The sequence below is a fragment of the Malaya genurostris genome, chromosome 1 (genome assembly GCF_030247185.1).
Source record: "Malaya genurostris strain Urasoe2022 chromosome 1, Malgen_1.1, whole genome shotgun sequence".
Lineage (NCBI taxonomy): Eukaryota > Metazoa > Arthropoda > Insecta > Diptera > Culicidae > Malaya > Malaya genurostris.
In genome coordinates, this window is record NC_080570.1 from 84,361,856 (window position 1) to 84,377,199 (window position 15,344).

At 37.5% G+C, this 15,344-nt stretch overlaps 1 protein-coding gene across 3 annotated transcripts in view; it reads right to left on the reverse strand.

Annotated features, from left to right (window-relative positions):
• The window catches only part of LOC131440649 (SCY1-like protein 2), a 375,664-nt gene that overhangs the window by 249,255 nt on the left and 111,065 nt on the right, over positions 1 to 15,344 (reverse strand). For 2 of the 3 annotated variants that reach the window (XM_058612120.1, XM_058612119.1), the window contains 2 exons: positions 516 to 781; positions 14 to 385 (listed from right to left, as the gene is read on the reverse strand). The exons of the other annotated variant lie outside the window; for it this stretch is intronic. In XM_058612120.1, coding sequence (XP_058468103.1) covers positions 14 to 385; positions 516 to 781 — 638 coding nt within the window. The remainder of the gene's footprint in view (positions 1 to 13; positions 386 to 515; positions 782 to 15,344) is intronic. 3 annotated transcript variants of the gene reach the window in all.

Genomic DNA, 15,344 nt, shown 5'->3' on the forward strand with positions numbered 1-15,344 from the left:
CTTTCTGTATTACCTTTGGGTTCAACTATATCTTCGTCATTGACCACTTGAAGTTCCAAAAATTTCATCATTGTATTACCACTACTGAAGAACAAACACAAATACATTTTACTATTAGCTTGTTCTTTGTACACATATAATTGTTCAACACTTTCATCAATAAGAAGAGTTTGTTGCGTGACAGTCTGTTCTTCACTGATTAGGGCGAAGTATGAAGGTGCTTTTAATAAAGGCTGATGAAAAAAAAATGATAACCTCTGTTGGCTTAAAATCACTGTCACATTATAGCCAAAACCTATAAAGCTTACAAATCGTGGATTTAAACTGGTTTTGCTAACTCGTATGAACAAATTCTCATTGTTCCATTTATACAAGAAACACTTATCTAAAAAGAACGTATTTTGCATTCATTAAAACAAGAAAAAATCATTGATTTTATTTCTATTGCACATTAATATGAATAGAAAAATAAAAGGATCTCGCATATTTGCTTACTAAAGCATATTATCACTTACCAGAAGCGAGACAACGTAAAACATAGAATTCATTATTATAAATGTAGTGTGGTAGACGGTTGAACAGAAAATACATCTCTTGTGTTTTAATCATCTTTCGTTGATCATTTAAAACATATATATGACTTATTGAACGTTCCAGATGCTCTGCTAACTGCAAAACAAGTATCACTAGTTGTTTGGAATTATAAACAATCAAGTCTATATGGTTCGAAACTTCCTTTACATCCTCAATCGAGAAATAGTAATCCATCCATCGATATACACTAAAAATAAAAAGAAATGCATCCAGAAATATTCTACCATTATATAATACTGTGGTATTCTATTTAAATGTTTCTCTTCTATTTTGATCGAAACAGAGGGATTGTTTGTGCATTAACTAACTAGTATAACATAAAGAATGAAAAAGTACTTTGCTCGCGTAAATCATCCTTGAGAAAACGAAGTGGGTTCACTATTATATGTACTTCCAGCACCGAAACTCGAGAACCGGTATAATCGAAGTCGTACGGTCACCAACTAACATGACCGTACCGTGATCAGGCTGTTTGTGGTCTCAAATGGTTACATGGGATGAGTATCTACTCGCTTCTAGTGAGCTAACTCTCACATGCAGTTTTCCTTTTAAAACATTCAATGTGAGCTATCCTCTTCGTGAGGAATGGTTGTATGGTTGTCTGGAACGACAACTTGATGAACACATAGTTTGTTATACGGACGGTTCTCTGTTGAATGGTCGTGCTGGTGTCTATTGTCGTCAAATGAGACTAGAGCAGTCTCATTCACTTGGTAAATACTGTACTGTGTTCGAAGCAGAAATCTACGTGATTTTGTGTGAAATACAATCGGTAATGATGATTTCGTTGGTCCGGAACCAGCTTTACCACTTTCAACAAGTTGGATAAAGCACAAGATTCGTTCTTGGGCTGCATCCAAACATGCCAACAAAAGGATATTCTCTCGTTTCTCACCCAATGTGATTAGGAGCTATAGTCAGAAGGGTTCATTGTTCTTCTTGTAGTGAATAAATCCATTCTGTATTCACCTGAAATAGGGTTTAGCAGATTGTTTGGCATCCTTTATGGGGTATCAAATTTACTTCTGCTCGTTAGATACTGAACATTTTTAAAACTAGCTCAAGACGACTCTGTGTCTTAAGAGGCTAAAACACATATCGTTAAAAGTCAATCGAGGGTTTGATCATCTTCAATATATTCTGTTCGAGATCACAATCGTCACTACTGCTATCACATATTGACTGACATCGTCGTCGTTAGATGTATGACGCTGATGTGGACCCTGATAGGTAGCGAAATAGATAAAAACAAAATCTCGAATCAGGGTTGATGTCAAAGTAGAAATAGGAAAAATAGACATATGCATGGGTAGTTTAATTGGTAAAACAATTTCCCCGGTTAGGAGTTATCTACGGGTTCGAGTCCCGTTGCTGCGGTAACATTTCCGCGGTTTTCATTACATAATTGTACTTACATCAATTTTAATCTCTGTAATATCCTTAGATTCATTATTTCTCCTGTATCCAGCGTAATTCCTCGCTTCACTGTTATTCCCATATACCATAGTTTGAACTTTTTAGCGCACAGTCATGTTTAAAATTTCTTTTCCTTTTATTTAACGTAACCTGATACATTTGTTCTTCAGAATGCCGATGCATTTCGTAATACTGTAAAGCTATGGGTGAATAATTTTGTAAAACAAGTTCTGAGACTATTGGAGTCAGTGATTTGGTATTTTCATAGTTTATTCCATCAGCTCCAATTTTTGCAACATCTTATCACGTTATAAAATGTTATATTATCAAGCTATAAAATGCTCCATTATCAAGCTTTAATTCATTTTCATTCTGAGGCAATTATCTTTATTAGTGAATCGTTATTCGTACAATCGATGTCTAATGGGTGTTTTTTAGAAGGGTTTGTTTTCTCAATAGGGATTACTCTGTTGTCTGAAAGTTGTTTTGACAGTGTAAATTTACGTCTCTACTCATTATTGTTTGGCAAATCATCATGAATAGGTTAGCTCCAGACTAGCGCTACTGTTTGGTGCAGTCTATGGGCTGGTGGAATAATCGGTCCTTATTTCTTAGGGAGGACGACGCGTTACCGTGAATCGATACAGAACCATGAATGAATGTTTGTTGCCTCAATAAATTTTTGTTGCAATATCTTCAAGATATGGATGTGGACGTAATATGGTTTCAACAAGATGGTGCCACTTGTCACGCTGTGGCCGAAACAATCGACTTATTGGAATGACTTTTCAACGACAACATTATTTCTAGAAATGGACTGGTGAATTGACTGTTTTGTGCGGTACGTGAAGTCATTGATTTATGTGGGTAAACCAACAACGATTGGTGCTTTGGAAACCAATATTCAACGTGTCGTTGCTGAAATACGCCCTCAAATGCTTGAAAAAGTGGTCGGAAATTGGACCCTCAGAATGACCTTTGTGAAAAATACTCGTGGCGTCAATGTGTCCGAAGAATTTATCTAAATATTAATTTTTCAATTTCATAATTTTGTATTGGTTTTATTTTAATTTCAAATCAGCAAGCTTTCATAAAATTCCCTTTGTATACTTTCAATGACTGACTGCTACGTGCAACCTCTGATCTTTTCTGTGCGCTGTTTCTTCTGTGAAGTAAGCATGGTTTGTTCATCGACTGAGTATTTTTCTTGAATTTGGCATTGTTACCTGCCTTGGTTGGGCTGATCTCCTCTTTACAGAGAGCGAGCCTTTCCGAGCATGTTAGAGGCGGCTCGAAAGAGTGTCTGTTCTCCTATTAGAAGCGACTGATTACCGTCCTTGTGTCAGTGTGGGACTCTGAATAAGATGCGCCAGTGATTAGGTAGCAGCCAATCAGTGATAGGATGTGCTTATTGAAAATCAAGGGACGCTTCTTCAGTTACAGTATCAACGTGAACTTGTAGCATAATAAAATTTACTTAATTAATTTCAAATCATCAAACCCAAGATCACCCAAGTCGCACAATTCTAACGAAACACTTTCTCACATTCCCAACATTTACACGATCTCTAACGAATCCTTCTCACATCACACATCGTATCAATCAAAGCAATATGCACCTAAAGTATCCTTACCAAGAACTTATACATGCTCTTCAGCAAAGCCAACATCGACCCCAAATTTCTCACAGACCGTAAAAACACTTGATCGACCGTTACATTTTCCAAGAGCCGGTTGCAAAACCAGATGGCCCATACCCAGTTCCCAAGCTAGCTAAATGCCTTGCAAAATTGACTGCACGCGGCGAGCAAGCAATAATCCCATGTACAGTTCTGCATAGACAACTAAAAGAATCTTGCGTAACACACTATCGGTGCTATCGGTTCGATCTCAATTGATCGTACCGATACACCACTCCCATTCACGTTGCTTCTTCTCCCTTTCTCCGGGCTCCAAAAAACAATAAGTAGAATAGAACTATGTAAACGAAACTGACTCCTTGTATTACAGCATGTATCCATTAAAAACTATAATCTGGTTAGTTTCCCAAGTAGCACTTGTAGCTTGATCATAAAAAAAATAAAATAAAACAGATGCTGCATAATGGTCGCAAACACATCAAAACAAGTCGTAATATGATAGTGACAATGAAGTTAAAATAATGTTACGAATTGACATCTTATAATACTAAGTTACAATAAGTCGACTATCATCATTAGCTAAGATACTCGTAGGACCGTATAAAGCGGGATTTACGGGAGCCCGCTCCTCTCTGAAATACATATTTGCGATAAGACAAGTACTCTAGAAGTGTCATACAAGTGAATACAACGTACCCACGCATTACCATTTACTTCAAAGCGGCATACGACACCATCGATCGAGAACAGCTATGTCTAATTATGCACGAATACGGTTTTCCGGTTAAACTGACGCAATTGGTCAAAGAAACGATGGATAGAGTGATGTGCTACGTCCGAGTATCTGGGACGCTCTCGAGTCCCTTCGAATCTCGGAGAGGGCAACGGCAAGGCAAGGACTCTCTTGTATCTTGTTCAATATTGCAATCAATAATCAAAGTCCATACAGTTTTTTGGCTTCGCTGATGATGTTGATATTGTGACATGTAACCTTGATAAGATGATGAAAACATACGTTGGATTGAAAGCTGAAGTTAGGTGTATCGGACTGGGCATAAATGCGTCAAAAACAAAATACATAAGAGGAAAATATTCTAGACGTATATCGATAGACGGTGACGTTATCGAGGTGGTTGATGAGTTCGTTCGATGAGTATTTGGGATCTCTGGTGACCGCCGATAATGATACCTGCAGAAAAAAATCAGTATTTTGGCAGGAAATTGTGCGCACTGTGGACTCACGGAAAACCATTCGATCGAGAAAAGTACGCCATCGCACGAAATTGACCATCTAAAAAAAGTACAGGTGTGTAATGTCAGATACATAACTGGATATCGTGAATACGAATAAAACTGGCACTCTTTCTTTATACTTCCTAATATCAATTAGTTGATCAATTGTGTTAATTGTGCAAGTTTTGCCCTTTTACACTACTAGAATTTGAAACGATACACCCAAACTACAGTAAAGATTAGTTACATCAAACATTCTGACACACAAATATTACAAAATAACCAGTATTGTCTTTATGATAAAATATTGGTGGTTTTGGAAAGAACCTCTTATGAAGGCTTGCTTGAAGGGCCAAATTGTATAATTTTCCAAGATATTAAACACTGATTGGATATAAACGATTTTGAACACTGTTGCCAATTTAGAACTGTGAAAATTGCAAAAAAAAAAGAACCTTTTATGAAGGCGTTCGTGATGGAGAGTGATGAGTTGAGTTCAAATTCCGATGGATACCGCTGACTTCCGTCTTCTATTTCCAGGATGACCTGTTGTCCGTGAATGCGAAACTGATATGTGTTCTGTTGGAGTCTCCTGCTTCTTCCGCTTGCGGTAACAAGCTTAGTATTTCGCTTGGAGATTCCTCGATCGCACCATAATGAACACGATGACAACGACAGCCAAATTCGAAATGAATGGCTTCTGAGCCGGTACTATATTTTTTATATAGCAAATCTGCAAAGTTTTTTTTTGTTTCGATTATAGAGGTTTTTACCTTAAGGTCATTCGCCTCTTCGGATCAGAAAAACTTTCTGACCCTATGTGCGGGGTTGGGAATCGAACCCAGGTGGGCTGCGTGAAAGGCATGGACTTACCCATCGCACTATACCCCCCTGCAGAAAGTTTACTACAAACTATAACTGGTTGAAAAATGGGCCGTATACAGTATAGTGATGTAAAATTTCGCATAATTCTTTGGGTATAAAATTATGGTTCTAAATGGCACTTTAGAGAATTTTGATGTCGATTATTTCATTTCGGATTTCAATATTTTAGTAAAAGATACTATCAAAATGCTGTACGGGATTAATTTCTGGCATCACAGAAGAGCCAAATTGTATAATTTTCTAAGATATTAAACACTGATTGGATATAAACGGTTTCAAACACTGTTTCGAATTTAGAACTGTGAAAATTGCAAAAAACTGATCAAATTATCTTAGATTTGCACTACACTGATTAATTTTATTTTCGATTCACAAAGAAGCAATCTTTATAGTTCTTTAGATAACATTTAGAACCATTAGAAGGACTGATTATGCATAATGTTCCACATTGTTGTTCATTTTCAGTTGTGTTTTGCTCCAATGCAAACGACCACCAACAGGATGATATAATCGATCTTCTTCGAAAGAAAAACTGGCTCTGCGACCGGAGCGTTTGAGGTTTTGTACAACGCTAAAGGTCTGTTCTTATTACTAGCGACTGCTCCACCTGACGACCGCAGTCCAAATGAAAGCACGACCTAAGCGTTTGAGGCTTTATACCACTCTAAGTAGTCGTCAATAATAAGAGCAGACCTGCTATATAAAAAATATAGCTTTCATTGCCATCTGCTCCACCGGACGGCTGAAGTCCAAATGAGAGTTGCGAACTGAGCGTTTGAGGTTTTTAACCACGCAGAAGGTGCAGTCTCCGAAGCTGCTGGTTGAATTAATCATTCCCACGACGTCCGCTTCCATCCAACGCACAAGAAGAAATGATCGATTTTCGACCACGGTTCCCCTTTTATACGCAGTCAGTTGAAGATATGTGCCTGACTATCTCAAAATCGTCGTCCTTGCGCGAAAAACCCAAACAAAAGTAAAGAGTTTTACGCGGTGTTTTCAAATTTTGAGAAAATTTAATTTTTGAGTTGTTAGTGGTTATCTCACACTGTTCAAAATATTATCGTAAATTCCTGATCATATTTTTGATGGTATAGTGAAAGAATTATGGTGCTGCAATTAATACAAGTGAAGATATTCACGATTAAGTTCTGCCCATTCTTCCATACGGCTAATTTTGCAAAGGCACCCCATAGTAAAGTAAGTCGTATTCACGACAAAACTGATCATATTATCTTAGATTTGCCATTAGAAAGGCTGATTTTGCATAATGTTCCACATTGTTGTCCATTTCCCGTTGTATGCAAACGACCACCACCAGGATGATGTAATCGATCTTCTTAGAAGTGAAACTGGCTCTGCGACCAGAGCGTTTGAGGTTTTGTACAACGCAAAAGGTCTGCTTTCATTGACTACTGTTCCACCTGACGGCTGAAGTCCAAATGAGAGTTGCGACCTGAGCGTTTGATGTTCTTAACCACGCAGAAGGTGCACTCTCCGAAGCTGCTAGTCTCACGACGTCTGCTTCCGTCCAACGCACAAGAAGAAATGATCGATTTTCGACCACGGTTCACCTTTTGTAGGCATTCAGATGAAGATATGTGCCTAACTACCTCAAAATCGTCGTCCTTGCGCGAAAAAGTCAAGCAAAAGTAAAGAGTTTTCCGTGTTGTTTTCAAAGTTTGAGAAAACTTCATTTTTGAGTTGCTTGTGGTTATCTCATTTTGTTCAATACATTATCCTCAATTCCTGATCATATTTTTGATGAAATGCTGAAAGAATTATGTTGCTACCGTTAATACAAGTAGAGATATTCACGATTAAGTTCTGCCCATTCTTTCATATGGCTAATTTTGAAAAGGCACCCCATAGTAAAGTAGGTCGTATTCACGACAAAAACGCTCATTACACCGGTTGTTCTCTAAGGCCACGAGACCTGGACTATGTCAGCAAAGGACCAACGCGCCCTTTGTGTTTTCGAAAGAAAAGTGCGGCGATCCATCTAATACGATTGGGACAAAAAAAGAGGAGCACAGCGGGCAAGGTGAGCTATCATTCATTGCTCTAGATTCTGGCTTCACCCGCAGTAAATTTTGGTGCCTTTTAAAAATCACAGAAGAGGAAGTCTTTCAGGGAGAGTTGAAACGCAGACTACGGATGTAGCAGGTTGGGATTTTACCTATAATATTCGATTAGGAAGTTGAAAGTATATCTATATATTCATTTGTTATCTTGATTATACACCTAGTTAAATGATGTTATTTTACAAGTGAAAACAGATGGAAACCTATACCGGCGTTATTGCCCAGTTCGTTCTATCAGTGGAAAAAATTGAAATAAAATATGTAAATTATCGTTTTCCGTCAGGATGACAGATTAGACATTGCGCTTCGGTACAATATAAAAACATGTTTCGCAAACAGCGACAACTTTACGTCCGCTTAGCGGTTAAAATTGAACTGCCGAGTTTTGAATTAAGCAGTTCAATTTGAACTGCTCTGCACTGACGAGTCTAAGACGAAACGTAAAGAAATATTAATAACATAAGTGCTTTTGGCACAAACCGACTAACCCGTAAATGTATTTTGAATTACTTGTGATCATGTCATACAACTGCATTATTTTATGAATTGTTGATCATATTTTCCTAAGGCACGTGCAAAAGTTATGTTGATATGTTCGATACAACAAGAGATATTCATGATATGCAACACATAAGTTCATTGACTGGCTATGCTCTTATTTAAGTGGTAGAGTTGTACGAGTCAAGTTTGATTGCTGTGTGTCATCTTCGTTCAAGAACGTATCAGGTGTACATCGTTTCGCTTTCACATCTCATCCGAGTCAATCGCCTACGTTCGAGATGGCCGGAAACAAGAACAGTATTGTGTAGTGAACAATAGACCGATTTCGAAATGTGTGAACCAAACGAACAAGAGCTACCATCGCCACTGCGAAATAATACAATTATTGTTGATTGTGCTAAATTTGACCTTCGATACGAGAACTTGAAAATAGGTTTGCTTAAGGAGCAAATGCATCTTGATCTCAAACTGTTCAATGCAACGAGACAAATAATGTTGTTCACATTCAGTTTCATAAAGAGTGAGAAGTAAAGCAACGCGCTAAAGACAATAACAAGGTGCACTACGTGGAGTATAAAAACATCCGGTACAACATACCAGAGTATATGGACGATAATGCTATAGAAGTGCGTGTGCATGATCTACCCTCATCGGTTAACGATCAGTATATTTGCAGAACTATCTGCCAGTACGAAGAAATTCTTTCCATCCAAAAATGAAGTGTGAAAGAACTTTTTCCCTTGTATTCTAAATGACGTTTCGCAGTATCATCTTTTACCAATATCACACACTAGTAAACATCCGTAATCGTTTCGTTTTCTTTACAGCGTGTACGAAATAGAACAAAGTACGCATCGTTCGATTTGTTTTTCTTTGTTCCGCATTGCACGTACCGGTGTTGTACATACTGTCATTCTATATGGCGATTTGAGAACTTTGACACTCATCGCCTTGCAACTGCGGAACCGGAAGTCGAATCCGGATGAAATTTCACAGTAGCTTTAAAGATAATATGAGCTTTAACTTAAATCAAGCTATTTGAAAATCGGTTTAAGCATCGCTGAGAGATCGAAGTGAGCTCTATTTTTGGAGTTTTTCTTCACCACTTTCGGTGCTTCTGGAACATGAAAAGGAGGAACCAGTAGTGCCGAATTAAGTTTGCATACCCGCAAACGAACAAGCTCTGGAAACTAGAAGAATTTATTAAGAAGTTATATGGGATTTGTCCTGATGTTCCGGATGTTTTTGACTATCGTTCGTAAAAAAATATTCATGAAATTGGTCATTTTTCACTTAACACACTTTAGTTCCGGAACCGGAAGTCGGATCCGAATGAAATATTCTAGAAATTTTTAGAAAACTATAAGACCTTTCATTTGAATCTTAGTTTGTGAAAATCGGTTGAGCTGTCTTAGAGAAAATTGAGTGCACACTTTTTCTCTACTTTTCACATATTACCATGTAACACCAGAACCGTAAGTCGGATCAAAATGAAATTCAACAGCAGATCATGAGACTATGAGACCATTTTTTCAAATGTATGTTTGTGAAAATCGGTTGAGCCATCTCTGAATAAAGTGAGTTCATGTTTTTGTCGTGAATACGACTTACTTTACTATGGGGTGCCTTTTCAAAATTTACCCTCTGAGAGAGTGATAAGTTTTTGATCGTGAATATCTATTGTTGTATCTAATGAATCAACATAATTCTTGCGACATGCCATCGGAAATATGATCACAATTTTATGATAAAATTTTCAGTTTTGTGACATAGTCTCAAATAATTCAAAATTAAACTTTTCTGAAATGTTTGGTATAAACGAGTATCGAAGAGGATAATTCATATGGCGCGTTTGCCTTTCTCGTATTTTTAAAGCTCATAGCTCAGTGATCTGTGAAAGGATTTATATAGTCTAACTACCAATAGAATCGAAATTTTTCAACTTGTAAAGAAAAAGCATTGAAGTATTTCAATAGTACACTATTGAAAAACTTGTCTCATTTGATCCATGTCAACACCAGCCATTCAGAACGCGTTCTAAGGAAGAGAACGAAATATCTGCTGCTGTACAACAAATCGTCCGGGAAAAATGTTCCGAGAATATCGCAGTGAGTTCCTCAATTTGGTCCTTGTGAATGCTAGAAACGAATCCCTACAACATATTGATAGTTTCTTTCAATAAATTATGCAAATCCGAAATGAAATAATCGACATTAAAATTCTATATGCGGCTATTTTTATAACCGTTAGGACCGCCCATTAGTGAAAAAGCTACAAACGAAATCACATAAAAGGAAATCTCTTAAAAAAAATTCAATCAGTTTGGATTCTATCGCCACTGCGAGCAGATGATTGTTGTGTCGTCTGCACAGCTAGTTTCGCTTTCGACAAGAGCGATTACGTCACAGCTGCCAGTCATTAGCATTGGGAAAAAAACAACGGTGGAGAGCATTGCACAAAATCAGCCGTTCTAATGGCTCTAAAAGTTTTCTAAAGAACTATTAGGATTAGTTGTTCGCAAATCGTAGGGAAATATCCTCAGTTTACTGCAAATCTAGAACAGTTTGGTTAGATTTGTGCACATTTCGCTGTGTGAAACTCACAGTAAACGAGTCAAGTGAAGCCTTCTTTGTTTTTGCGAAAAATGTTCCAGAGTTTAATGTCGTAGAGAATTACGCAATTTGACCTTTCTGAATGCTAGAAACGAGTCCCTTCAGCATATTGATAGTTTCTTTCAATAAATTATGCAAATCCGAAATGAAATAATCAACATTAAAATTCTGAATGCAGATATTTTTATAGCCGTTAGGACCGCCCATTAGTGAAAAAGCTACAAACGAAAACAGGTAGAAACAAGCCTCTCAACAAAACTTGAATCAGTTTGGATTCTATCGCCACTGCGAGCAGATGTGTTTTGTGTCGTCTGCACAATTAGTTTCGCTTTCGACAAGAGCGATTACGTCACAGCTGCCAGTCATTAGCATTGGTGAAAAAACAACGGTGGAGAGCATTGCACAAAATCAGCCGTTTTAATGGCTCTAAAACTTTTCTAAAGAACTATTAGGATTTGTTGTTCGCAAATCGTAGGGAAATATCCTCAGTTTACTGCAAATCAAGAACAGTTTGGTTAGATTTGTGCACATTTCGCTGTGTGAAACTCACAGTAAACGAGATCAAGTGAAGCTTTTTTTCTCGAAAAATGTTCCAGAGTTTAATGTCGTAGAGAATTACGCAATTTGACTCTTCTGAATGCTGGAAACGAATCCCTACAGCATATTGATAGTTTCTTTCAATAAATTATGCAAATCCGAAATGATATAATCGACATTAAAATTCTGTATGCGGCTATTTTTATAGCCGTTAGGACCGCCCATTAGTGAAAAGGCTACAAACGAAAACAGGTAGAAACAAGCCTCTCAACAAAACATGAATCAGTTTGGATTCTATCGCCACTGCGAGCAGATGTGTTTAGTGTCGTCTGCACAATTAGTTTCGCTTTCGACAAGAGCGATTACGTCACAGCTGCCAGTCATTAGCATTGGTGAAAAAACAACGGTGGAGAGCATTGCACAAAATCAGCCGTTTTAATGGCTCTAAAACTTTTCTAAAGAACTATTAGGATTTGTTGTTCGCAAATCGTAGGGAAATATCCTCAGTTTACTGCAAATCAAGAACAGTTTGCTTAGATTTGTGCACTTTTCGCTGTGTGAAATTCACAGTAATCGAGATCAAGTGAAGCTTTTTTTCTCGAAAAATGTTCCAGAGTTTAATGTCGTAGAGAATTACGCAATTTGACTCTTCTGAATGCTGGAAACGAATCCCTACAGCATATTGATAGTTTCTTTCAATAAATTATGCAAATCCGAAATGATATAATCGACATTAAAATTCTGTATGCGGCTATTTTTATAGCCGTTAGGACCGCCCATTAGTGAAAAGGCTACAAACGAAAACAGGTAGAAACAAGCCTCTCAACAAAACATGAATCAGTTTGGATTCTATCGCCACTGCGAGCAGATGTGTTTAGTGTCGTCTGCACAATTAGTTTCGCTTTCGACAAGAGCGATTACGTCACAGCTGCCAGTCATTAGCATTGGTGAAAAAACAACGGTGGAGAGCATTGCACAAAATCAGCCGTTCTAATGGCTCTAAAAGTTTTCTAAAGAACTATTAGGATTTGTTGTTCGCAAATCGTAGGGAAATATCCTCAGTTTACTGCAAATCAAGAACAGTTTGGTTAGATTTGTGCACATTTCGCTGTGTGAAACTCACAGTAAACGAGTCAAGTGAAGCCTTCTTTGTTTTTGCGAAAAATGTACCAGAGGTTAATGTCGTAGAGAATTACGCAATTTGACCTTTCTGAATGCTAGAAACGAGTCCCTTCAGCATATTGATAGTTTCTTTCAATAAATTATGCAAATCCGAAATGAAATAATCAACATTAAAATTCTGAATGCGGATATTTTTATAGCCGTTAGGACCGCCCATTAGTGAAAAAGCTACAAACGAAATCAGGTAGAAACAAGCCTCTTAATAAAAAGTGAAGCCTTCTTTGTTTTTGCGGAAAATGTGCAAAGGGGAATGCTTGAATAATTCATACAATTGATCAACTAATTGATATTCGGAAGTGTTAAGGAACATGTCAGTTGTTTTCGTATTCACGACATCCAGTTATGTCTCTGACATTACCCACCCGCCTTTTTTTTCATTTTTTAGTGCATATCATCCTGTATCTCCGGAACCGGAGGTCGAATAGGAAAGAGATTCAATAGAAGGCCATCTCTGAGAAAAGTGAGTACTTATTTTTGTAACATAAACACGCACATACACACGGACACAGACAGGAATTCATTGTGATTTCCAATTGGATTCAAAAGATGAAACAATTCATTTCGGGCGGAATCAGTAGGTGCATTTAGAACTCACAATGAATTCCGACTCAGCACTTTCACGACTGACGACTTCCACTGACAGGCTTTTGGTGTGTTCCCAGCTGCGGCACAATTCCGCTATTCGGCGTTCGCTCCATTCCATAAACGTGAGGAGTTCGATGTTGCTCTCCCGTGGGTCGTATGTTTCGCTTAGATAATTGTTGCTCAGACAGTGTGCAAAAGAGTGAGATTTTCGTCTTTTATATCGATGCATATTTTGTTGTCGTGTTCAGAATGCGTTCTGATTAGCTGGTGCTAACATGGGTCAAATTAGACAGATTTTTCAATAGTATACTATTGAAACACTTCAATGAAAAATTTCGAATCTATTGGTAGTTAAATTATATAATTGCTATATTATATATATATATATATATATATATATATATATATATATATATATATATATATATATATATATATATATATATATATATATATATATATATATATATATATATATATATATATATATATATATATATATATATATATATATCTATATATATATATATATATATATATATATATATATATATATATATATATATATATATATATATATATATATATATATACGAGGTCTGTTCAAAAAGTTCCCGGAATTTTTTAATTGCGCGCGTCTGGAAAGTCCGGTGGTCAAAATTTGTTTTTTATTGTGTTGGTACATATGTCCCTAATGTATGGTGAAATTTTCAGCTGTATTCATTGTTTACATTCTGTCTTGTAGCGGCTGGTGTAGACGTGTTTTTTTGAGCTCGGCGATTTTTGTTAGTTTAAACAATGGAAGAATTGAAGAGTCAAAGAATTTGTATAAAATTTTGCGTGAAAAATGAAATAAAGTGTAACCAAGTGTGCGAAATGTTACAGAGAGCCTACGATGAGTCTGCTATGAAAAAAAACAAGTGTTTACGAGTGGTATAAACGTTTCCAAGATGGCCGCGAAGACGTTGAAGACGACGAACGCTCCGGTCGACCCAGCACGTCAATAATCGATGAAAATGTGCGGAAAGTGGAAAAATGATTATGGATGATCGCCGAATCACTATTAGAGAAGTTGCTGATGAAGTTGGCATATCAGTTGGCTCATGCCATCATATTTTTTCAAATGTTTTGGGCATGAAATGAGTGGCAACAAAATTCGTTCCAAACCTGCTGAATTTTGATCAAAAAAACAAACGCATTACCATCACTCAGGAGCTGTTAAACGACGTCCACGACGATCCAAATTTTCTTGAAAGGGTCATAACTGGTGATAAAACATGGGTGTACGGTTATGATGTCGAAACAAAAGCACAATCGTCCACGTGGAAGCACCCAACGTCACCAAGACAAAAATCGCCGAGCTCAAAAAAACACGTCTACACCAGCCGCTACAAGACAGAATGTAAACAATGAATACAGCTGAAAATTTCACCATACATTAGGGACATATGTACCAACACAATAAAAAAAATTTTGACCACCGGACTCTCCAGACGCGCGCAATTAAAAAATTCCGGGAACTTTTTGAACAGACCTCGTATATATACAGGATCCGTAATCTAACTTTTTTTTAACTAGCGATTATTTCGACATTGGTAACCTTAATGTCACTTCTGATTTGACAGAAACTTAGTTTTATCCTTCCGCTGAACGAAAATGGTTAGGAACGCGTTATCGCTTCGCCAACTGGGCTTGCGATCAACTTGAAGAAGACGCCGATTTTTTCCAAAAAATCATCTTCTCGGATGAGGAACATTTTGTATGTTAATAAGCAAAATTGTCGCATTTGGGGGACGGAAAACCCGCACGTTATCATGAAGAAGCCGATGCATTCTCAGATAGTGCCTGTTTGGTGCGGATTTTAGTCTGGCGGCATCATTGGGCTATTTTTCTTCGAAAATGAGGTAGAAGCCGCCGCCACGGTCAATGCCGAGCGCTACATTCCGCGCCATGATTACCGATTGGTTCTTCCCGTTACTTGAAGAAGAAGACTTGGACACCATTTGGTTCCAACGAGACGGCGCTCCGTGCCACACAGCCAACGCTACGACCAATCTTCTGCGCACAGGTTTCGA